This window comes from Anopheles moucheti, chromosome 2 (genome assembly GCF_943734755.1).
Source record: "Anopheles moucheti chromosome 2, idAnoMoucSN_F20_07, whole genome shotgun sequence".
Taxonomy (NCBI): Eukaryota; Metazoa; Arthropoda; class Insecta; order Diptera; family Culicidae; genus Anopheles; species Anopheles moucheti.
In genome coordinates this window covers 13,698,756-13,722,089 of record NC_069140.1, presented here as the reverse complement: position 1 = coordinate 13,722,089, position 23,334 = coordinate 13,698,756, and the positions used below count along the sequence as shown (strand labels likewise).

Genomic DNA, 23,334 nt, shown 5'->3' with positions numbered 1-23,334 from the left:
AAAGCAGTAGCTAATCTTTAGATCAAAGACTAGCTGAAACACTCATTGAATTATTTCGCGTAGCATTATAATAATTTCTGGAAGATGTTTTAATGAGAATGCAATTCCTGACCTGTTTGAATTGAGAATCATATCAACACCACCATAAACAAACCGCTCAGCTTGCTATAACAATACTAATAAAACTGGACAACTATAGTACCCTTTTCATGTTCATTTTGCTCATAAAAGAAGTTACTAAAAGAGTTGCACGATAGCTTTTCATCAACGTTAGTGCACGGAAAGAATGTCCAACGAGCAAACGAAACCGAAAAAAACAACAAATTACAACCAGAACCGTTTCTGAGCTCATTTCGAACAAGATCTATCACGACAGTCGCCGCTGACACACATTTGCCTAACGCGTTAATCACGTCCACAAACAAACGGACGGCAAGTGAAAGCTAGAACGGTGCTGTCAGACGGATGGAAAGTTGATCCAGATCGATCAAGACGTTCGGTTTTAAACGTTTACCTATGCTTAACATCTTCACTAGTTTGGTGGCAAAGTTAGCGCGTGGACAATTACGCACCGGTAGCGATCGGTGCCAGCGGGTAGATGCATTGATTGCCCACAGTAACGCAGCAACCGCATGCAGAGAGGATGGATTCGTTTCGGTGGGTTTCCATGGTGACACTGGTGACGTTGGTGGTGGTTGGAGTCTTTGTTGAATGTGACAGCAGTTTCTATTCGAACTCCACACAAACACTTGCCCGACGGAAAAGGACACTCATTTTTCATCCCATTTCGAGAGGGATTGTAAGTGACGGTTACTTTGCTACCTCAGCGCACATGGAAATAGCGTCCTTTCGTATCGTTTTAGTTTCGTGTTAACATTAAGGACGGGGTGGCAGATAACTCCACGATCTGGGCACATGGTATCGGGTTTCGTATGAACATTGAGTTCTTCAATCCACCCGGGCTAAAGATTACGCGGCGAGATGTGCATCAATCGCTGGAGAGCATGATAATGGCGTAAGCGCACCGTAACCGTAGCGTGGTATTGAGTAACACCTTCACGAGTATGCCCATTCCTTGTTACAGCCATGGATTCGATGGCCGTGCCTGCATCCTGCGCACCTTCTGCGAGGTCTCGAAGGTCATGACACCAAAGAGTGGCATTCTGTTCAAGCTGTTCAAGCTAGTCTTCCGGTAAGTGACGAAAACAGAACGAGTGCATCGTACCATACCGTACCAACCGTACAGTCTCTTACATGCTAATTGTGTTGGGGGAAAAACATCGGCCCGTTTCCCTCCGTCTCGTTCGTTTTCCGTTTCAACTTCCGACCACAGATCCAATGCCTCCGGCGCTGATGACAGTTCCATCGGTTCTTCAAACAGTTTACCGGAGGGTGACGATGAGTACTTCCCGTACCTGACTGCCAACGACTGCAAGGAGCTCGATCGTCACTGCCCTATTACGCAGCTCGACATGGATGGAGTGACCACAGCTCCAACGGAAGAGGTCACTGAGGTGGGTCGAACGAATTACTATTAAGGTAGGTGGCACTAGCGCCGAAGGAAAGCAACCAGGAGAGGTGATCGCAAATAATATTCCGTAAACACTAAGTTAAATAATAAAGCTATGTTTAAAAATTATTGTATATTTGCGATTATGGTACTGAATAGTAGTATTACAAAAGCGGGACGAGTTTATAGAGTTTTCAGTTTGATATAAAAGCTTTTAAAGTAGTTGTTCCACCTCTGTTGTGCCCGAATGGACCGAAGAAATAGCATGTCCACAGTTTCAACTGAGCTCTGACAGTCTCAGCTCCACTAAATCCCAACCTATCATAACCTCCTTTGGAACTCCCAGTAGCAATTTTAGACTTGTTGCGATTCGAGACGCGGCAAGAGTATGGATTATTCAATTCTCAACATTTAGACATTGGAAATGTAGCTCTTCTACTGAACAACTCGGGAACCTCTATGTCTAGCTTGATCATCCGCATGTTCATACAGCTACAAAGAGAATTTTTATGATATGATACCTCAGATATGTTTGAACTGATGCGAGGTCCAATCTTGTTGGAATTCTCCAGATCCCTCATTCTAAAAGAGGGTCTAATGATCAGTGGAGGATCAATCCCCTTGGAGGCCCAGGGCGGAATTATAATTTGGGCCTCTAATTTTAAAAACGATGCAGGAGAGAAGGGGAACATTGAGGGGACTTGAAATGAAACAAGGCGAAAAGCGCAGTAAAAAGGGCCTACTCCGCCTACCGTTTGATCCGCCGCTGGGCCACCCCTAATCATCTTCTTCAAATGGTCCGCCAGGGCCATCACCATCTTCGAATACAATAACGGAACCGGCTATATCACCACCAACACCAGTTACCACTGTATCTCTTCTAAATGGATACAATCATACGTGCGCCAATTTCGAGAAGCAGCACGTGGTGGAATTTACAACTACAGCATCCAAGGAACACTTTGCCATCGAATTGGTTTGCTCGCAGTGCTTCCGGGATATTCGCCATGCAACACTCAGTTGCAGCGGATACATGAGGGCACAGTATCAAAATTCAAATCATTGTTTGTGCTTTTGGGCAAACCAGATCTGTTCATCACCGTGACTTGTAATTCGAGTCTGGATAACAGGAATATAGTCCAGTACGATTTGCAATACAGAATGAACGAGTTACTAAGTTGTGAATTTCGATTCTTTTATTTATCTGTTATTTAGTGGATTGTATAACATTGTGTCCCATTAAGCAAACAACGCAAATTTTATTTAATAATCTCCCTCCGTCCTCGCCCTCTTTTAAATACCCCCACATTGCGAACTCCTGTTGGCCGCAAAAACCCTCTGTTGCGAGCAATGCATTTGTTTAACTTCTCCTGTCACCTGTTTGAGTTTCACCAATCTCTTTCTTCCTATCGTGCACGTCTCCTTTCCTCTCTTTGATACCTTCATCCCTCCTTTCCCTTGTCTTAGTAGCCTTAATTTAAATTTATTTCTAGTCTAGACCTTTATTCTTAGTAAGTACTTATCATATCTTTGCCTCTATGTTAGTTTTTAATTAAGGCGCTTAGTTATAAGTTATGTTTGTGAAGCTTGTGCGGACAAACTAATAAATAATAATAATAATAATAATATTAATAACAATATTAATAATATTAATAATTTGTGTTATGCACAGCCGGTTAGATTTGCATAGCTTTTAGCATTTGAAAACTAAAATCAAGTCAAGTTTTTGTGTTGAAAGACTACCTCCATGATCAAACAAACATGAGCAAAGTATCGAAAACAAAGTTCCCTTGCATACAACTCAGAGTTCTATTGCGTAGCCCTGAAACCGGGCCGTTAAGCTAGACTATATATAAACGTTTGTATGAGCTAAGGAGAACCATAATGCCACTACTTGGATCACATTTTCTACGATTTACGTTCATTTATGATTCCTGATTAGTCCAACGCCTTCTACGATTTTTTCGCCCAGGGTACAGTTTCCAACTGGTTTACTTTTTCGGTAACAATCAGCGAAATTTCTTAGCAACCTGTTCCGTTCATGTAGATGTTTTAGGCGATGAACAAAAATTAACAGTTGATTTCTGTGGTGAGCTACTACTAACTGAATTTTTCAACAATTGATCATGTTTTATAGCATTCTTTGATCCATTAGGTGCAGGGCCACGAGGGTTACCAAAATGCTGACAAATTTGTCCAATGACCAAATCAGTTGGTCAACTGTGAAAACCACTGTACCGTTGCCGCGCACACAATTGTTTTCAGATTTCCGATACCAGGAGAGTATGTTTTTCAAGTGGTGGAATAAATTTGCGCTGCAGGTGAAATAACCTGCAACGTGGAAAAAATTTGCCCATCACTATTGCATTGCATATTATCAAACCCGTGAGAGCGTTCACTAGTTTAAGGAAGATGGATGAAACGGAGAGCATCCTTCATTTCGCTCAAACTTTCCGTCGGCTGATACGAAATTCCATACAAAACCAGCTGTTTTCAGATTTCCGATACCAGGAGAGCATCCACGGAAGAGCACCTAGTACAGCAATTTTGCTCGAAACCGCCGAAAGGTATGCAATGTTTAAACGCTAACTTTCTCGTTGGTCGTGAACAATTTCTTCGAAAACTCCAGTTTCCGAGTGTATAGTACCAGGAGAGCATCCACGGAAGAGGTAGCACCTAGTACAGCAAATTTGCTCGAAAACCGCCGAAAGGTATGCAATTTTTAAACACTAACTTTCCCGTTGGTCGTGAAAATTTTTTGTCCCCAATTGTCCGCCATCTTGTCCGCCATCGTGGCCGCCATCTTGTCCGCCATCTTGTCCACCATCTTGTACACCATCTTGTCCGCCATCTTGTCCACCATGTTGTCCACCATCTTGGCCGCCATCTTGTCCGCCATCTTGGCCGCCATCTTGTCCGCCGTCTTGTCCGCCATCTTGGCCGCCATCTTGTCGGCCATGTTGGCCGCCATCTTGGCCACCATCTTGTCCGCCATTTTGGCCGCCATCTTGTCCGCCATCTTGTGTCCGCCATCTTGTCCGCCATCTTGTCCGCCATCTTGTCCGCCATATTGTGTCCGCCATCTTGTCCGCCATCTTGGCCGCCATCTTGTGTCCGCCATCTTGTCCGACATCTTGGCCGCCATCTTGTCCGCCATCTTGTGTCAGCCATCTTGTCCGCCATCTTGTCCGCCATCTTGTCCACCATGTTGTCCGCCATCTTGTCCGCCATCTTGTCCGCCATCTTGTCCGCCATCTGGGCCGCCATCTTGTCGGCCATCTTGTTCGCCATCTTGTCCGCCATCTTGGCCGCCATTTTGTCCGCCATCTTGGCCGCCATTTTGTCCGCCATCTTGGCCGCCATCTTGGCCGCCATCTTGTCCGCCATCTTGTCCGCCATCTTGGCCGCCATCTTGTCCGCCATCTTGGTCCGCCATCTTGTCCGCCATCTTGTCCGCCATCTTGGCAGCCAACTTGTCCGCCATCTTGTCCGCCATCTTGTCCGCCATCTTTTCCGCTATTTTGTGTCCGCCATCTTGTGTCTGCCATCTTGTCCGCCATCTTGTGTCCGCCATCTTATCCGCCATTTTGGCCGCCATCTTGTCCGCCATCTTGTCCGCCATCTTGTCCGCCATTTTGTGTCCGCCATCTTGTCCGCCATCTTGGCCGCCATCTTGTGTCCGCCATCTTGTCCGCCATCTTGTGTCCGCCATCTTGTCCGCCATCTTGTGTCCGCCATCTTGTGTCCGCCATCTTGTCCGCCATCTTGGCCGCCATCTTGTCCGCCATCTTGTGTCCGCCATCTTGTCCGCCATCTTGTCCGCCATCTTGTCCGCCATCTTGTCCGCCATCTTGTCCGCCATCTTATCCGCCATCTTGTGTCCGCCATCTTGTCCGCCATCTTGTCTGCCATCTTGTCCGCCATCTTGTCCGCCATCTTGTGTCCGCCATCTTGTCCGCCATTTTGTGTCCGCCATCTTGTCCGCCATCTTGTCCGCCATCTTGTGTCAGCCATCTTGTCCGCCATCTTGCGTCCGCCATCTTGTCCGCCATCTTGTCCGCCATCTTGGCCGCCATCTTGTCCGCCATTTTGTGTCCGCCATCTTGTCCGCCATCTTGTCTGCCATCTTGTCCGCCATCTTGTCCGCCATCTTGTGTCCGCCATCTTGTCCGCCATTTTGTGTCCGCCATCTTGTCCGCCATCTTGTGTCCGCCATCTTGTCCGCCATCTTGTGTCCGCCATCTTGTCCGCCATCTTGTGTCCGCCATCTTGTCCGCCATCTTGTCCGCCATCTTGTGTCCGCCATCTTGTCCGCCATCTTGTCCGCCATCTTGTGTCCGCCATCTTGGCCGCCATCTTGTGTCCGCCATCTTGTCCGCCATCTTGTCCGCCATCTTGTCCGCCATCTTGGCCGCCATCTTGTCCGCCATCTTGTGTCCGCCATCTTGTCCGCCATCTTGTCTGCCATCTTGGCCGCCATTTTGTCCGCCATCTTGTCCGCCATCTTGTGTCCGCCATCTTGTCCGCCATCTTGTGTCCGCCATCTTGGCCGCCATCTTGTGTCCGCCATCTTGTCCGCCATCTTGGCCGCCATCTTGTCCGCCATCTTGTCCGCCATCTTGGCCGCCATCTTGTCCGCCATCTTGTCCGCCATCTTGTGTCCGCCATCTTGGCCGCCATCTTGTCCGCCATCTTGTCCGCCATCTTGTCCGCCATCTTGTCCGCCATCTTGGCCGCCATCTTGTCCGCCATCTTGTGTCCGCCATCTTGTCCGCCATCTTGTCCGCCATCTTGTGTCCGCCATCTTGGCCGCCATCTTGTGTCCGCCATCTTGTCCGCCATCTTGTGTCCGCCATCTTGTCCGCCATCTTGTCCGCCATCTTGTGTCCGCCATCTTGTCCGCCATCTTGTCCGCCATCTTGTGTCCGCCATCTTGGCCGCCATCTTGTGTCCGCCATCTTGTCCGCCATCTTGTCCGCCATCTTGTCCGCCATCTTGGCCGCCATCTTGTCCGCCATCTTGTGTCCGCCATCTTGTCCGCCATCTTGTCCGCCATCTTGTGTCCGCTATCTTGTCCGCCATCTTGTCCGCCATCTTATCCGCCATCTTGTGTCCGCCATCTTGTCCGCCATCTTGTCTGCCATCTTGTCCGCCATCTTGGCCGCCATCTTGGCCGCCATATTTTCCGCCATTTTGTGTCCGCCATCTTGTCCGCCATCTTGTCTGCCATCTTGTCCGCCATCTTGTCGGCCATCTTGTCCGCCATCTTATCCGCCATCTTGTCCGCCATCTTGTCCGCCATCTTGCGTCCGCCATCTTGTCCGCCATCTTGTCCGCCATCTTGGCCGCCATATTTTCCGCCATTTTGTGTCCGCCATCTTGTCCGCCATCTTGTCTGCCATCTTGTCCGCCATCTTGGCCGCCATTTTGTCCGCCATCTTGTCCGCCATCTTGTGTCCGCCATCTTGTCCGCCATCTTGTGTCCGCCATCTTGGCCGCCATCTTGTGTCCGCCATCTTGTCCGCCATCTTGGCCGCCATATTTTCCGCCATTTTGTGTCCGCCATCTTGTCCGCCATCTTGTCTGCCATCTTGTCCGCCATCTTGGCCGCCATCTTGTGTCCGCCATCTTGTCCGCCATCTTGTGTCCGCCATCTTGTCCGCCATCTTGTCCGCCATCTTGTCCGCCATCTTGTGTCCGCCATCTTGGCCGCCATCTTGTCCGCCATTTTGTGTCCGCCATCTTGTCCGCCATCTTGTCCGCCATCTTGTCCGCCATCCTTCCGCCATCTTGGCCGCCATATTGTCCGCCATTTTGTGTCCGCCATCTTGTCCGCCATCTTGTCTGCCATCTTGTCCGCCATCATTTCCGCCATCTTGTGTCCGCCATCTTGTCCGCCATTTTGTGTCCGCCATCTTGTCCGCCATCTTGTCCGCCATCTTGTGTCAGCCATCTTGTCCGCCATCTTGCGTCCGCCATCTTGTCCGCCATCTTGTCCGCCATCTTGGCCGCCATATTTTCCGCCATTTTGTGTCCGCCATCTTGTCCGCCATCTTGTCTGCCATCTTGTCCGCCATCTTGGCCGCCATTTTTTGTCCGCCATCTTGTCCGCCATCTTGTGTCCGCCATCTTGTCCGCCATCTTGGCCGCCATCTTGTCCGCCATCTTGTCCGCCATCTTGTCCGCCATCTTGTCCGCCATCTTGTGTCCGCCATCTTGTCCGCCATCTTGTCCGCCATCTTGTCCGCCATCTTATCCGCCATCTTGTGTCCGGCATCTTGTCCGCCATCTTGGCCGCCATCTTGTCCGCCATCTTGGCCGCTATCTTGTCCGCCATCTTGTCCGCCATCTTGTCCGCCATCTTGGCCGCCATTTTGGCCGCCATCTTGTCCGCCATCTTGGCCGCCATTTTGTGTCCGCCATCTTGTCCGCCATCTTGTCCGCCATCTTGGCCGCCATTTTGTCCGCCATCTTGTCTGCCATTTTGTGTCCGCCATCTTGTCCGTCATCTTGTCCGCCATCTTGGCCGCCATCTTGTCCGCCATCTTGTCCGCCATCTTGTCCGCCATCTTGGCCGCCATATTTTCCGCCATTTTGTGTCCGCCATCTTGTCCGCCATCTTGTCTGCCATCTTGTCCGCCATCTTGGCCGCCATTTTTTGTCCGCCATCTTGTCCGCCATCTTGTGTCCGCCATCTTGTCCGCCATCTTGGCCGCCATCTTGTCCGCCATCTTGTCCGCCATCTTGTCCGCCATCTTGTGTCCGCTATCTTGTCCGCCATCTTGTACGCCATCTTGTGTCCGCCATCTTGTCCGCCATTTTCTGTCCGCCATCTTGTCCGCCATCTTGTCCGCCATCTTGTGTCAGCCATCTTGTCCGCCATCTTGCGTCCGTCATCTTGTCCGCCATCTTGGCCGCCATCTTGTCCGCCATCTTGTCCGCCATCTTGTCCGCCATCTTGGCCGCCATCTTGTCCGCCATCTTGTCCGCCATCTTGGCCGCCATCTTGTGTCCGCCATCTTGTCTGCCATCTTGTCCGCCATCTTGGCCGCCATTTTTTCCGCCATCTTGTCTGCCATTTTGTGTCCGCCATCTTGTCCGTCATCTTGTCCGCCATCTTGGCCGCCATCTTGTCCGCCATCTTGTCCGCCATCTTGTCCGCCATCTTGGCCGCCATTTTGGCCGCCATCTTGTCCGCCATCTTGTCTGCCATCTTGTCCGCCATCTTGTGTCCGCCATCTTGTCCGCCATCTTGTCCGCCATTTTGTGTCCGCCATATTGTCCCCAATTGTACGCCATCTTGTCCGCCATCTTGTGTCAGCCATCTTGTCCGCCATCTTGCGTCCGCCATCTTGCGTCCGCCATCTTGTCCGCCATCTTGTCCGCCATCTTGGCCGCCATATTGTCCGCCATTTTGTGTCCGCCATCTTGTCCGCCATCTTGTGTCCGCCATCTTGGCCGCCATCTTGTCCGCCATCTTGGCCGCCATCTTGTCCGCCATCTTGTCCGCCATCTTGTCCGCCATCTTGGCCGCCATCTTGTCCACCATCTTAGCCGTCATCTTGTCCGCCATCTTGTCCGCCATCTTGTGTCAGCCATCTTGTCCGCCATCTTGCGTCCGCCATCTTGTGTCAGCCATCTTGTCCGCCATCTTGCGTCCGCCATCTTGTTCGCCATCTTGTCCGCCATCTTGTCCGCCATCTTGGCCGCCATTTTGTGTCCGCCATCTTGTCCGCCATCTTGTCCGCCATCTTGTCCGCCATCTTGTCCGCCATCTTGTCCGCCATCTTGTCCGCCATCTTGGCCGCCATCTTGTCCGCCATCTTGGCCGCCATCTTGTCCGCCATCTTGGCTGCCATTTTGTCCGCCATTTTGTGTCCGCCATCTTGTCCGCCATCTTGTGTCCGCCATCTTGGCCGCCATCTTGTCCGCCATCTTGTCCGCCATCTTGTCCGCCATCTTGTCCGTCATCTTTTCCGCCATCTTGTGTCCGCCATCTTGTGTCCGCCATCTTGGCCGCCATCTTGTCCGCCATTTTGTCCGCCATCTTGGCCGCCATTTTGTGTCCGCCATCTTATCCGCCATCTTGTGTCCGCCATCTTGGCCGCCATCTTGTCCGCCATCTTGTCCGCTATCTTGTCCGCCATCTTGTCCGCCATCTTGTCCGCCATCTTGTCCGCCATCTTGGCTGCCATTTTGTCCGCCATCTTGTCCGCCATTTTGTGTCCGCCATCTTGTCCGCCATCTTGTGTCCGCCATCTTGGCCGCCATCTTGTCCGCCATCTTGTCCGCCATCTTGGCCGCCATCTTGTCCGCCATCTTGGCCGCCATCTTGTCCGCCATCTTGTCCGCCATCTTGGCCGCCATCTTAGCCGCCATCTTGACCGCCATCTTGACCCCCTTTTTTTAGGTGAAGGGGGGAGGGGGACGGAAGATGTTACCTCTTGAACATCATGCTCTCCTGGTATCGGAAATCTGAAAACAGCTGGTTTGTATGAAAAGTTAGTGTATAAACATTGCATACCTTACGGCGGAAAATTGGTTGCATAGTTAGTGTATAAACATTGCATACCTTACGGCGGAAAATTGGTTGCACAGTTAGTGTATACACATTGCATACCTTACGGCGCAGTACCAGGAGCTACCTCTTCCGTGGATGCTCTCCTGGTACTATACATTCAAAAACTGGTAGTTTTCGAAGAAATTTTTCACGACCAACGGGAAAGTTAGTGTTGCAAACATTGCATAACTTTCGGCGGTTTTTGATCAAAATTGCTGCAAAATTTTACTCGACCAACGGAAAATGTTAGTGTTTAAACATTGCTTAACTTTGGGCGGTTTTTGAGCAAAATTGCTGTACAAGGTGCTACCTATTCCGTGGATGCTTTCCTGGTATCGGAAATCGGAAAACGGCTGGTTTTGTATGGAATTTCGTACCAGCCGACGGGAAGTTTGAGCGAGATGAAGGATGCTTTCCGTTTCATGCTATAAATGCTAGCTATTTCGTAGTACACTGACAGATTGTGTCGGTTATAACATCATTACCGGCTTGCAAACTTGCAGAAATTGTGACAATCGAAATACTAAACACAACACTCCACCACAATACTGTTTCGAAACACGTAGGCTGGACATTTTCTCGGTTCAATCGGGGAGAGAAAACAATACCACACCACGAGTATCGCAATGGCAATAGCTTGCAAATATTGCGAAAGTGAAAACAAGTATGGTTTCTATTCTAGCATCTAACGGTAGGATCATTTACGAACAGATGAAAAAATCCCGTTCAAGAAATAGAATACATGAATAGGTTGAAGTAAAAGGGCATATAAGGGTTCACGGGGCGGCCAGATGGTGTATTGGTAGCGCAGTCGGTCTGTACAAGACAGGACCACGGAAAATTTTCATTTGGGCCACCAAACCTCCGTACGCAGCACTGGCTATCCTGCGGATAAATAAAGTAAAAAAAAATTAGAAATGGTAGGCTTAAACATCCTGAAGATGTCGTGCCGATAAAGAAGAAGGAGTTTGAATACACTGCATACTTCTCTTGCGTAGCCGTGTAACCGGGCCGATATAGCTAATCAAATAAAAAAAAATATCTAACCAAGGATAACCAATTTTCCACCTTTTTAATTCGATTTTGTGCTATAAATTATCTCTGCTGCTAAATTTCCAAAAATCGCACAATCGGCACAAGTTGTTTGGAGCCCCCAACACGGCGAGGCCCTAGGCGACCGCCTACTCCGCCGCTGCTAATGATTGTCAACATGGTCCGCCAAATGACACAGGTTTCTTGAAAACCTACCAAGAATATATTCAAAGCATACTGAGATATTCAAACTCCAGACAATGAGAACTTCTTTAGAACTACGTCTAATCATATCTAGCATCTCCTTGGCTGTCCAATATTACACAAGTATATTGCCTTGGGCATGTTTCTCAAAGGTTAACATTATTTTGTATCACCAACTTGCTACATGTTCTCCCGAAATATGTTAGTATAAGAATATTTAATAATTTTATTTAATCAAATTCAATAAATAAGCATAAATACTGACAAAATATCTTCACATTTCAAATACATTATATCTATTTAGGGTCATCAATTAGAAATACAACACACATTTTATACACTTTGGCAGCATTAGTTCATAATATAAGATCGTTGCACTTACCTGGTTTTTTGTGATATAAATACAAAATAATGCATACTAAAGGCAGAAACACCACAGGGTTATCATACATTGAGTTACGACTTGTTTAACTTGCTAAATTGTCATTTTAGCTGTTTACGGGCTGGTACGGTGATGGTGTGCTACAGATTGTTACTTATTCTTATTAGAAGAGAGCACGATAGTACAGAGCGGATGGAACGATTCTTGCAAAGTTAAGTTAATCGTTGCTTCTATACGGTGCTCCCACCGTTACGCGCTACGCTATGGTAATTTTTCTTTACATCGATACCACGATGCCAGTAGGTTCGCCGGTGCTTCCGATGCACGAGGGGACCGTATCGTCACATCGTTACGTTCATTTACTCCATTGAGTCCTGGAGTACATACAGGTGGAGATGCTTGTGTCGAGGATGTATCTGCAGCGATTGCATGATTGTGGAACTGGAATGGATTTGAATTGCATGCTACAAGAGCTCTTAGAATTATGGCGCACCATTGCACGCACTCCACCATGGCTCCACATACATCGACAAAAAGAAATATTTCCATCAATAATGTTCCTCGCCTACGCGTTACAAATCCACTTAACCACTCCGATGGTTCAACGGATCAACGGAATACTTTAAAAGCTAATGTGCGTAAAGGGTAGCGCCACAAATTTCGCTAGCTGTGATGATTGTGTTAGAACACAAAATTCGACGACCAAAAGCTGTCCTCACAGTACGAGTAGGTTTCCGTACAGTTCCCGGCATGGGCGTGAGCTTCATCGTACACTCGATGCTTCTGGTGAGTTGGTGATTCATGCGTGGCTGGAAGACTGAAGGACGGCAGTGCCTTATTAGTGCAAAATACAGGAAAAAGTCTGTTAATGACGTTCACGTACCTAAATATGGCACGAAGAATTTCCTTTAAAAATGTATCCGGTTCGCTGTCATTGCTGCGCTGTCCACTTTCACACAGCGCTCGCAGCACGCAGTGATGCCCATGTTTTCCCTTTCTGTGGAAATTTGGAACACGTTAGCAGGGAGAAAATACTTGGTTCTGGCAATCAATTGGAACCTCAATCAGCTACTTACGCCGTTAGGAACTGTTCTATCCGCTCGTACAGTGCGTGACGCGTTGCACGATGTTGATGGAGAAAATGCCGATCCAGTGGTGCGGTATCCTCGCGTATACTGCGCTTACCAAACACCGGGTAGAATCGCTTTTTGCCCATCGGATAGTTCGGTGGATGGCGACGTATCCAACCTTGGAGGTATCTGTAAGAGAAATCATATGTTTAAAGCTTACACAAGCCTACTCAGATGTCGCTGTCCACGTGGAAATGGCTCATCTATCCGATGTAGTTTCCGCTGCTAAAATTAACGCGGTCAAATGGCAAACAGCACCATAATAAACCTGCTTTTCCCGGTGCTTTTCATCCAATGATGGCACCTAACCACCGCACAGGGAATAATTAAAAATGGAGCCGTTCCGTTGGTGGTTTGGTGCAAACTACTCATCAGCAATTCATTCGAAAGCGCGCACGGTTTGCATCACAACAAAACAAGTCCGGCGTGGAACCACAATTGTATCATGCGTGTTACGAGATTAATTTGATTCTAGGATAGCACCACCGCGCTGCTTCATTGTGGTTACCGTCGCGGCCAGATGCAACCGGTGGCGGATACACAACGCATCGCATCACGCTACCACTCACCTGTTAACGATGCTTCCAAAATCATTGCGCGACGGATCGGCGTACGGTGGCCGGGGCAACCGGTTCGCCAGGTACTGATTCCACAAGGGAAGACGTTGACCGTATCGATCAAACTTATCGTAACGTCGATCGGGTGCGGTGTAGTAATTGATGTGGCTACCCCCAGTGCCCACACCGCCGCCGCCCGGTTGTGCCGGTGTTTGGTAGTAGTAGCTGAAAATGTTTTTCCTGGCCGGTGTGACGGAGTCCTTGCTGTCGACGAGGATGGTATTGTTGGCGTTTTCATCCATCTTGGGAAAGATGTAACCTTCGGCCGCATTTTCTTGCAGCATCTGCTCGATCTGGTTGAGGGTGATGCTGGGTAGCTCGTAGGCAAGCGCCACCGTAATGCCAATCGTAATGAGCCGCTCGATACCAATCATCGGGATGGTTTGATCGTAAACTATGTGTGTAACGAAAAGTAGGGAAAGCAAGTGTAATTAAATTCGTTTTTATAACAAAGGAACAAAATAAAAATACCCACAACCGGACATGCCTCGGGATAAGGCAAGTGACAAGGAGATAATGTCTTGTGAATATCGTAAACTCTTCAACGCATATGCGGCTAACACTATGGCCTAACAATAAAGGCTGTAATCCTCAATTATAAAATAAAATAATTAAGTATTTATTTTCACTACAAGCGCTTCAAATGGACTGATTTTGAAGTGATAATTAGAATCTAAATTAAAATGAAACATGTGACATATTTGAAAAAAAAAACTAAAATAAATTCCTAGGATTTTTTAAAACCCTTAACGAAAACAAGTATTAAATAAATATTAATTGTAGAAAAATAAAAAAATAAAACATATAAGTGAACATATAAATAAGAACAATCCGGCGTTAAAGAAAAGAGCATAGAAAAGAACGAATATCAAATTACCGAAAATTATAAGATGGAAACCGAGAAGAGTCTTAAAAAAACAATCTATAAGACATGCAGATACGTAAAAATATGTAAACTGATCAAAACAAAAATGAGCTTAGTGAGAAAATAAAACTATAACATAAAAAAATTATTACCAAAAAAAATATATATACAACAGCATTTCCTAAATTGATTGTAATAAAATGAAACGAACAGGTGTTTGAATAAAAAATAAACTCTTCTTTTTGGGATGCTTGAGGCTAAATTCTATAAACACAACTGAGTAGAATGTACACTTATGTTAGTATGTTCTATCACTGAAGGCAAAGTCCAACAATCAATCTAACTGCACTGTCACTTTGTGCAACGTAATTCCACAATTAAAAAGGGCGATTATAGCACTTGGTTTAACACGTTCAATGAGGAAATGTTTTAATTGCAGAAAAGAACACTGTCAACACTCATGACTAGAACTCATCGGGCATGTACATCACATAACATTTCACATTCATTTACCACTGCAACGATACTTACCCACTTGAAAGGAACTTCCCTCAGGAAACGTCAAGAACCGTCGCTTTCTCGACAGCACCTTCTGCGGCGTGGAGGCGAATCCTCCATCCGCTTGGTCCTGCCATTGCACCGAACCACCCTCGCTGTAAATCGTTGCATTGGAACATTTAAAACACAGCACCGCACATAAACTCCACAGCAGCAGCGCGGGTAGATCTGTTCGCTGCCGGTAGCACCATTTCTTCGAACCGGGCGTGAGCAGCATCTTGCGAATGGTTAATGGTAAATTGGTTTTGCTTAGACACCGTTCCGAAATCACACCATCATCCACCTAGCCACCCGGGAGGGAAATAAACTTTAACAACCGCTTTGATGTGCGCGTGTGTGGGAAAACCCTGGGTTCGTTATACGCGATACACACGTGTGTGGGATGGCGCAGCACTCATTAAGCGCCACCGCGCGTTTGGCACTGGAAGCGCTGGATTTCAAACGTTTTAGTTGCACCGACGACTCAGTGCGGGAGCTTCCTGCGGGAAACGTTTCGCACCATCTGACGCGACCATCCTTCGGGGACGGTGGGCGAACCGACCATTCTCGTGACGTTTGGTAACATCGCAGCAACCGGCGAGATAGCTCCACTTTCTCACCGGCTAGTAACGGATACATAACTCTACCGAGAATAACACCACCCGAGCCGTGCGGCGGTGTAACGGTAGTCAATGCAAAAGAGGTCGCATTCATTAGTAATGGTATGTTACTTTTAGAAAATTCCCCCGGGCGACCCGTTCGACGGACCAGGTTGCCTTGTTCCATCGGGCAGACGGGAAAAAATCTTGGCAGCTGCCCTAGTGGCCCCGATTTTTCGTCACATTAGTGCACGGAACGGGGTTGTCCCAGGTCGATTGCATTATTTACGACATAAGCTGCCTGGTAGTAAAGGGGTGGGGGGCTGAGTGGGGGGTTGAGGGAGAGAATTCATAAATTTCTTCCCAATCAGCAAGCGAGATTCCGGCCGAGATCGACACCGCCCCCCCCAACCGGTCAGTGCACCCAATTCCCAGCGCACCACAAAACAATCCGGACGGTGCTTCTTGCAATCTTGCGACGAAGCTGCCGCTGGTTCCAGTTTTCCCCTGGACGCTTTCCCCGGGAAATCGATGCTGTCACTGCTTTCTCGCAACTTAACTCAATTAGGACACGGCTCAACTTTGGGGACTTTCGGCGTTTTCGGCACGGGATAAAAGTTTTTCTGCTGCCGTTGTGTTTTTTTTTCTTCCTTCTCTCTTGCTTCTTTCGGTTTTTTATTCCCTCATTCATGCCGTCCCACCGCGGTGGCACGTGTAGGAGTGCGCCTTTGTGCGTTGTGCGGGCTTTGATGTGGGACACGGACACCGGGAGATGGAACGATTTTTGATGGTGATTCTGGGTAGTGGGCTTGGGTGTTCTCCAGGGGCATGGCGTTTCATGTCTTGCTTTTGTTTCGCCGCAACCTGTGTGTTGCCGCTGTCACACGCACGCTATGGCACGACCCTCGGTGGCCGCAAAAAAAAGGCAAGCCAATGGAGAATGCTTTTTAACCTAGGGCTCATTCAATTATTACGTAACGCAAAAATTGTCAATTTTCGACCCCCTCCCCCCCTATTGTAACAAAACGTAACACTGGACGTAACCCCCCTCCATTGATTACGTAACATTTCGTTGACCCCCCCCCCCCCCCCTTGTTTGAAAAACATGAAATTTTCAAAAGTAACCTATGTAATCCCATCGTATTTCGACTAATGCATAAAGAAACAAACATACTGCCTAATAAATTTACTACTCACGCCAGAACAACTTGCTCATAATTCATTGCTCATTGCTAATCATTTGAAGCGGTTTTAGAACCTACTTCTATCTATACAGCTACGATTCTGCATACGATACTTCATTAACCATGTTTGTTTTCAGGCTGTCCGTATCTTTCATCAATATAATTCATCATTGGCATGTACAAAGTGAACTAAGCCTAGGCTGGATAGGTTCTGGATAAAGATAGTAATTTCTGGAAGACGCTTCGTAAAAAAGTCTTTGACACCACAGATCCCAAACGAAGGATTCATTCGCTAATCGTCCACTGAGAAAAGCCTAAGAAGCTCGTTTTAAAGTTTACATTACATGACGAATCGATGTAATCTATTAAGAACAAGAATTCGCACGTAAATTATTTATCAGTACTATTCCTTTCTTATTTCTCCAGCAACCTTTCTTTAGCGTAGTTGTCTTCTGTTAATTCTCATTATCCATTTTCGTTTTTAACTATCTTGTTTTTTGATAAATTACAGATTTAAAGGATCTAAAAAATAACGAAAGTATAAATACATTTGTTGATAAAGTAGATTTAGTGAATAATTTTCAGTAGTACGAAGCTGGGAGCATATAGAACTTAAATAGCTCTAATACTTACATACGCCAGTGAGATATGGACTTTGTCCAAAACTGACTTAGCCGAGTTCGAGAGGAAGATGCTCAGAGGGTTTTTTGGCCCCGTATGTGTGGAAGGACAATGGAGCCGCTACAATGATGAACTCTATGAGTTGTACGGCGAACCTACAGTCGTACAGCAGAATAGACGACCCAACAATTTTAGCCGGTATGCTGACTTCAAACACGGCCATACAAGCACCGAGCACGATGTTGCACGTTATAGTTGTTGAAAGTTATTCATTGTACCCTGAATCAGCTTCCGAGCACTAAATGATATCGAATAATTAACTGATGTATGGTTAATGATTGATGTATGATTGTATGAAGCTCTTTACGATAGTGGATAACTTGAATGCATCATTCTGAGTCTTTTAGAGCTCTTCAAGCTCAATGAAAATTTTGAGAGTCGGCGAAGCTTGTTATGTGACAGTGGATGCAAACTGCATCCACTACAACACACAGGATTCCAAACTCACCATCTGAGTGGACATCAGAAGTCATCAATGAGTGGTTATCAAAAGATACCAAGAAACTTGACCTTTAAATAATTGAAAAGTAGATAGCTAATATGGAATTTGTATAAAAATCCCTTAAATAAGTTAAGTTTTCTTGCATAGACTGTGAAGCGGGAATCTAAGTTTAATCTTATTGTATGTTACGTAACAAAAAGTTAAACCCCCCCTCCCCCCTATGTAACAAATCGTAACGCTGGTACTGACCCCCTCCCCCCCCTATCAGCGTTACGTAATAATTGAATGAGCCCCTACGCACAAAAAATCAACAACAACAACACCGTTGCGTGCAGCGTGCTGTTGCGGTTTGCTTTTTTCGCCCTCCCATTTTGGCAAGATTTTACCTTCTCATGCTTCCTCAGATTCCTTCGGGCAAAGCTAGAAGAGTGGTCCCCTAAAAATGGATTCACAACGCACAGGTAAAGGGAGACTTAAAGTTTGCCCCACAGAAGGAAGCTGTGGAGCGGAATTGTATCTAAACGATGCCAAAAAAGCCACAGGACTGATCGAGAAAACTGACTGATAAAAACAGTAAACCGAAAGCCTCTTTTGAATGTATAATTGATTGAAAAACGCAACTCGAGCACCAGTCTGTTTGAGCTTTGTTTGATGAGTCGGTCGACTTTTTTCACTCTCTCTTTTCTACTGGCTGCCCTAAACCCTAGAGCCTGGAGCGCACATGGACACGGTATGTTAATTGGATCCATTCCCATACCCCCGGCCACGGTGTGATACGAATCGGAACTCGTTCGATTTGAAAAGAAAAAAGAAAACGCCGGACAGCTGTTAAAATAAATCGACATTTTACTAATGGAAAATGGAAATAATCCAATGATGTGTCCACTTACGGACACACAGTTGTGTGTGTGTGTCGATTCGTTCAATCACCGGTTGGTGGTGAAAGGTGTTGATTTTACTAATGAAATTGACATATTTCTAATGTAGAACCTTAATTACTGGCCGTTGGCGTACTGTGCTCTATACGTGTACAGGTTGATTGGGAGCTGAGAGAGCTGGAGAGAGCAGTACATTTAATTTATCAATAAATAAAAATGTATGTGGACGTTCAATCGACTAAAACACAAAATTGGAAGAGAAATAAACAAAGCGAACCTTTCGGCAATTTATAACCACAAATTAATGTACACTTTCGATCAAACATACCCCTTTAGTTCTATACAAAACATTTAAAAATCCCAAAAGTCAATATTCATATTATTTGTTCTTAACTAGCTAATCGGCCCGGTTACAGGGCTATGCAACAGAATTTTGTTCTGTACGCAAACTCAAAGATGTTTTAAAAAGAGGTTTTCTTTCCAATTGGAGGAAGTTGTGCCATTTAATCAGATTTAGCGACGCCTGTCTTCTTTAGACAGGACCGGTGCAAAATTACTACAGAACCAATCCCTCGTTCCCAGGAACAACTATCCAGGTTGCGGGTAAATAAAGTTAAAAGGCCCAGAATTTGCTGGCCAATATCTATTGATGTTGTGCTTGTGTCATGGGTTATTGAAATACAGAGGATTTGAAAAAAAATATTGACCCTACTAAAAATCTTCTCGGTTACCTGGTTTGATAAAAATTTCTTTATTTAAACTGAGAAGTAAACAACATAGCACAACAACAACAATTACTCCTGAAACAATCTCGCATTTCTTTTAGTGAAAAATAAAACATGAAAAATTGCAGCGAATCAAGCAGTAAACAATTTTAAAATATTTATAAGCTACTGTAAAGCATGGTATTATTTTAGAAAATAATGCTGCTATTTTCGTGGATTCAACGACCATTTCTGGTCTTCCTTGATTTGTATTAATCAGGATAATGAGTCGCTCACTTGGCACTTGGAAGCGTTGGAGCGGCCCGGTGGTTTGATGGTAGCGACGCCGGTCTTCACACGATCGGACCTGACCAAAATCCCATCCGAATCAATCACCCGTACGCAGGACTGACTATCCAGCTTCGGGTAAATAAAGATACAGAAAGCCAGAAGTGGCAGGTTCAGACCTCTTAGAAGAAGTGAGTGCTGCGTACGGGGGTACGGCTCGAATAGGTCGTTTAAGAAACCGTTCACACTGTATCACCAAATAAAGTTAAAAGCTTTTTGAAAATCTTGTAAAGGATCCGACTGAAAATGCAAGAAAACGCATACCGGCTATTCGCATACCCAAGGACAACACATAAAAACATTCACAAATTGCGCGTCTGTGGATAAATGTAAAAACCATTTTCTAAAACCATAGTATACATGGAAAAGTAAATTGTTGGCGAGAGGATCATAGAAGGCATAGCGAAAGAAAGGATTTTAAAGAAGAGCAGTGAAATCAAAAATGCTCCGCACAAAAAATTGATCCATGGATGTGGGAAATAATGTTACCATGGAAACGTTATGCGTTGCCTCCAACTAAAATTTGTATAGCGATTTCAATCTTTTTAATTTCTGACTCAGTGTCTATGGATTAAGAATTTCACGCAAGTAATCGTACCTCTTATTCGCAAACAGATCTTGACCAACTAATCACAAATTCCGGACCCTATTTTTCAAAAAAAAAAACCAATGGCACACTTCTAGCACACACCCCACACAGCGACAAATTGAGAGCGCGACGCACAAATAGACGCATTAATAAACAGCTTTATGGACCACCACACCCGAATGCACTGTTAGCACCTGTTCGTTAATCTGGTCCCATTCTCACCGGACAAACCGGAATAAGACCGCCAGCTTCCACGGGCCAGCAAAGGGATTGTATTGCCGCGTGCTAGATTGGGTCACCGTCACTCATCAGCTGGTCGCTCACCGGTGACGTTGATGACCGGTATTTGGATGCTTTTGCTGCTGTGAGCCGTGCTGGGACCGGTGATAATGGAGCTGAAAACGCTTTTACTTGCGCTAACGCTTAGCAGTGGTGTGCTTTGCACGGTGTACAATCAATCCGAGAGTGGCGAGTTGAAGCATCTCACGCGGAAGAAGCGATTCCTTTTATTTCCACCCGGTGCTAACATTCTGGTATGGTATGATCGCGATCGAGAGGAAGGAGCAATTAAATTATGGGGTTTCTCTCTCTCTCTTTTTGCAGCTAACATCCTCATTTGGCAAAGGGATGGTATTTCGTGGTCCTGCTGGGTACGTTGCGATTGGTGAGCTTGATTTGTACTATCCGCTGCCGGACTATAAGTACCACGCGAGTGCTTTAAGACTGGGCGGCATTGCGATGTATCCACCGGAACCGAAAAAACCAGCTCCACCACCACCACCTCCAGCTATGCCAAACCCCAAAAAGGAAGAAGATCATCACCACGATGGGGGTGAGTTGTCACCTGCTGAGGTGGAACAGTATCTTAAAGATCATCCCGGAACCTGGGTACCACCGGGATGGGGCAAGGAACGGGCTGATTGGAACGCGAACAACCTCCAGTACCAGTCAGCGCCGTATTGGGCTCAGGACCGTACCCAGGCGCAGTACCAATACTCAAACACGCTAGATCGCTATCTGGGTCGCAATCCGGACGGTTCCTCCGGGTACTACGGATGGAACGAAAGGCCCTACGATCGCTATCGAAGATCCCTGCTCGAGCAGACGTTTGCCGAGGAACGGTCGGAAGAGGACGAACGTAGCAAGTGGTTGAGTGGGGAAGCGTTCAACATAAGCCATCACAGTAGCTGGGAACACTTTCACCATTATCGGGATCGAAGGGCACTGTTCAGCCATCTGGAGGAAACCATCGGCGCAATGTAAGTAACGGATTGATACGATGATTTACGCCAGTGATTTTGAATCTTTCCCCTTGAAAAACGTTTCAGCACCGGTATGCACATGAAGGAGTGCATTCTTCGGAGCATATGCGAGGCAAAGAACATGCTGCCACCACCGGGCCGGTCGATGGCAATGGACATCTTTCGTGTGCTGTTTAGCTACCCGCTCAACGAGGCGCTTAGCGACGATTACAGCAATGCGATGCGCGATGACAACATCGATTGCCGGGGACGATACGGCAAAGCGTGCCCGATGAGTCTGCTGGAGTTGCTTCTGTTCGGAAAGTTTCAAACATAACGCGCACTGTAGCATTTTATGGTTTTTTTTTATTAAAATAAATGTACTTTATTCGAGCTGACCCCTATCACATAAACCCGTACGGTGTCGAATATTTACCGAGCGCGAGCTCCAGCAACGAGAACCGACAGTTACCGTACAGCGATTGGCACGGTGCCATGTTGCGGCCCTTGCGGTGCGCCTCATCGTACACCCGGTGGTCGGCGTGCTCGAACGAAAGCACCTTCTGCTTGGGATAGCTGAACAGCGTCCGTAACATTTCCGCCACCATGTTGCTGCCCTTGCCACCGAAGTACTGCGAGCTTTCGCAGAGCGCCCTCAGAATGCAATCCCGCCCATCGTACCCCATGCTGTCCATGATCACCTCCAGCTTCTGGTAGAGATCACGCCGAAAGCGGCGCTGCACCATCGGTTTCGGTTCGGCCATTTCCTTCTGAAAGCTGACGGTTTGATTCGGCAGATTGTACGCAATGCCCCAGTTGAGGGCCCAGCTGACGAACTGGTAGTTGGGATTACCGTACAAACCGATCGTCATGCACACGGCCACCTGTCGATGATGATTCGGCACGAATTAGACGTCAAGCGTCTCTCGCAAGGGGTTGTAATACGTACGGAAAAGCTGGAACCCTCGGGAAAGACGATAAATCGCTTCCTTCTCGACAGCACCTTGCCATGCTCGGTGTCCCTCCACAGTGGTCCGGTCGGTGGTCGGTTCTGTAGCGCGTCCTGCTGATCCAGCGCGCTGCTCTGGTTAAAGCCATCGGATGCGCTCAGTGTCGTCTCGCCGACGGTCACCATCATAAAAATGCCAACAAACTGTTCCAACCTCATCTGTCACGGTAAAAGTAAACACTCACAAACGCCACCACGAGGGAGGAATCCAAAGACACAGCCCTGCCAGCCAGCCGGTGGGACAAATGGGCACGTTTACCATGCAAATATTATTGCCCTCTTCGCAACTGATCGGCCCACGGATAGTACGGCCCGTGTGTACGATGATATAATTCACGACCGCAAACAGAACCAGCAAGCAAAACCGAGGCCGCCCCCCGTGCAAAGCCGAGAAATCAACGGCAAGATGTACCGTGCCGCTCGCAGCGTAACTTTGATCCGACGAACCGGGCCACTTAGTCGGCTAATGAAATATTCAACAAAGACCCGGGTCCGTTCCAACTGTGGCAACGGCGAGCTGCGAATATGCTTTGACTGACCCGAACACCAAACAAGCGTCGTAAGCGTTGCTGGCCACAAACGGTCCGCGTAAAACGGATAGCCCAATCTAAAACAATTTTACGGTAGTTTTTCTATCTTGCTTTTCGTTTTCCGTGTGGCCGTTAGACGCCCGACGTCCAACGGTACCCGCCCGGAAGGTGCTAATTGTGGTTTATTTGTACAACTTCGATTGTTACAGTTCCTCCACTCCGGCTCCGACCAGCTCCCAGCACCAAGCGGTGAAAAGTGACAAGCGTGCGCTATTCTATAACGGTTCCCCCG

The 23,334-nt window shown here is 47.2% G+C and overlaps 4 protein-coding genes across 4 annotated transcripts; 2 read left to right on the top strand and 2 right to left on the bottom strand.

Annotated features, from left to right (window-relative positions):
- Window positions 1-643: 643 nt before the first annotated feature.
- LOC128299124 (uncharacterized) lies at window positions 644-1,538 on the top strand. Its single transcript, XM_053034994.1, has 4 exons — window positions 644-799; window positions 864-1,015; window positions 1,085-1,192; window positions 1,334-1,538. The coding sequence occupies exons 1-4, from the start codon at window positions 644-646 to the stop codon at window positions 1,536-1,538; spliced, it is 621 nt and encodes a 206-aa protein (XP_052890954.1).
- Window positions 1,539-12,369: 10,831 nt separating this feature from the next.
- Window positions 12,370-15,075, bottom strand: LOC128299117 (uncharacterized). Its single transcript, XM_053034988.1, has 5 exons — window positions 14,832-15,075; window positions 13,388-13,829; window positions 12,765-12,947; window positions 12,572-12,685; window positions 12,370-12,505 (listed from the first exon to the last, which is right to left on the bottom strand). The coding sequence occupies exons 1-5, from the start codon at window positions 15,073-15,075 to the stop codon at window positions 12,370-12,372; spliced, it is 1,119 nt and encodes a 372-aa protein (XP_052890948.1).
- A 5,576-nt stretch (window positions 15,076-20,651) lies between these two features.
- On the top strand, window positions 20,652-21,840 carry LOC128298321 (uncharacterized). The gene is made up of 3 exons (XM_053034070.1): window positions 20,652-20,795; window positions 20,866-21,521; window positions 21,591-21,840. The coding sequence occupies exons 1-3, from the start codon at window positions 20,652-20,654 to the stop codon at window positions 21,838-21,840; spliced, it is 1,050 nt and encodes a 349-aa protein (XP_052890030.1).
- Window positions 21,841-21,907: 67 nt separating this feature from the next.
- LOC128298378 (uncharacterized) lies at window positions 21,908-22,671 on the bottom strand. The gene is made up of 2 exons (XM_053034131.1): window positions 22,453-22,671; window positions 21,908-22,387 (listed from the first exon to the last, which is right to left on the bottom strand). The coding sequence occupies exons 1-2, from the start codon at window positions 22,669-22,671 to the stop codon at window positions 21,908-21,910; spliced, it is 699 nt and encodes a 232-aa protein (XP_052890091.1).
- Window positions 22,672-23,334: the final 663 nt, after the last annotated feature.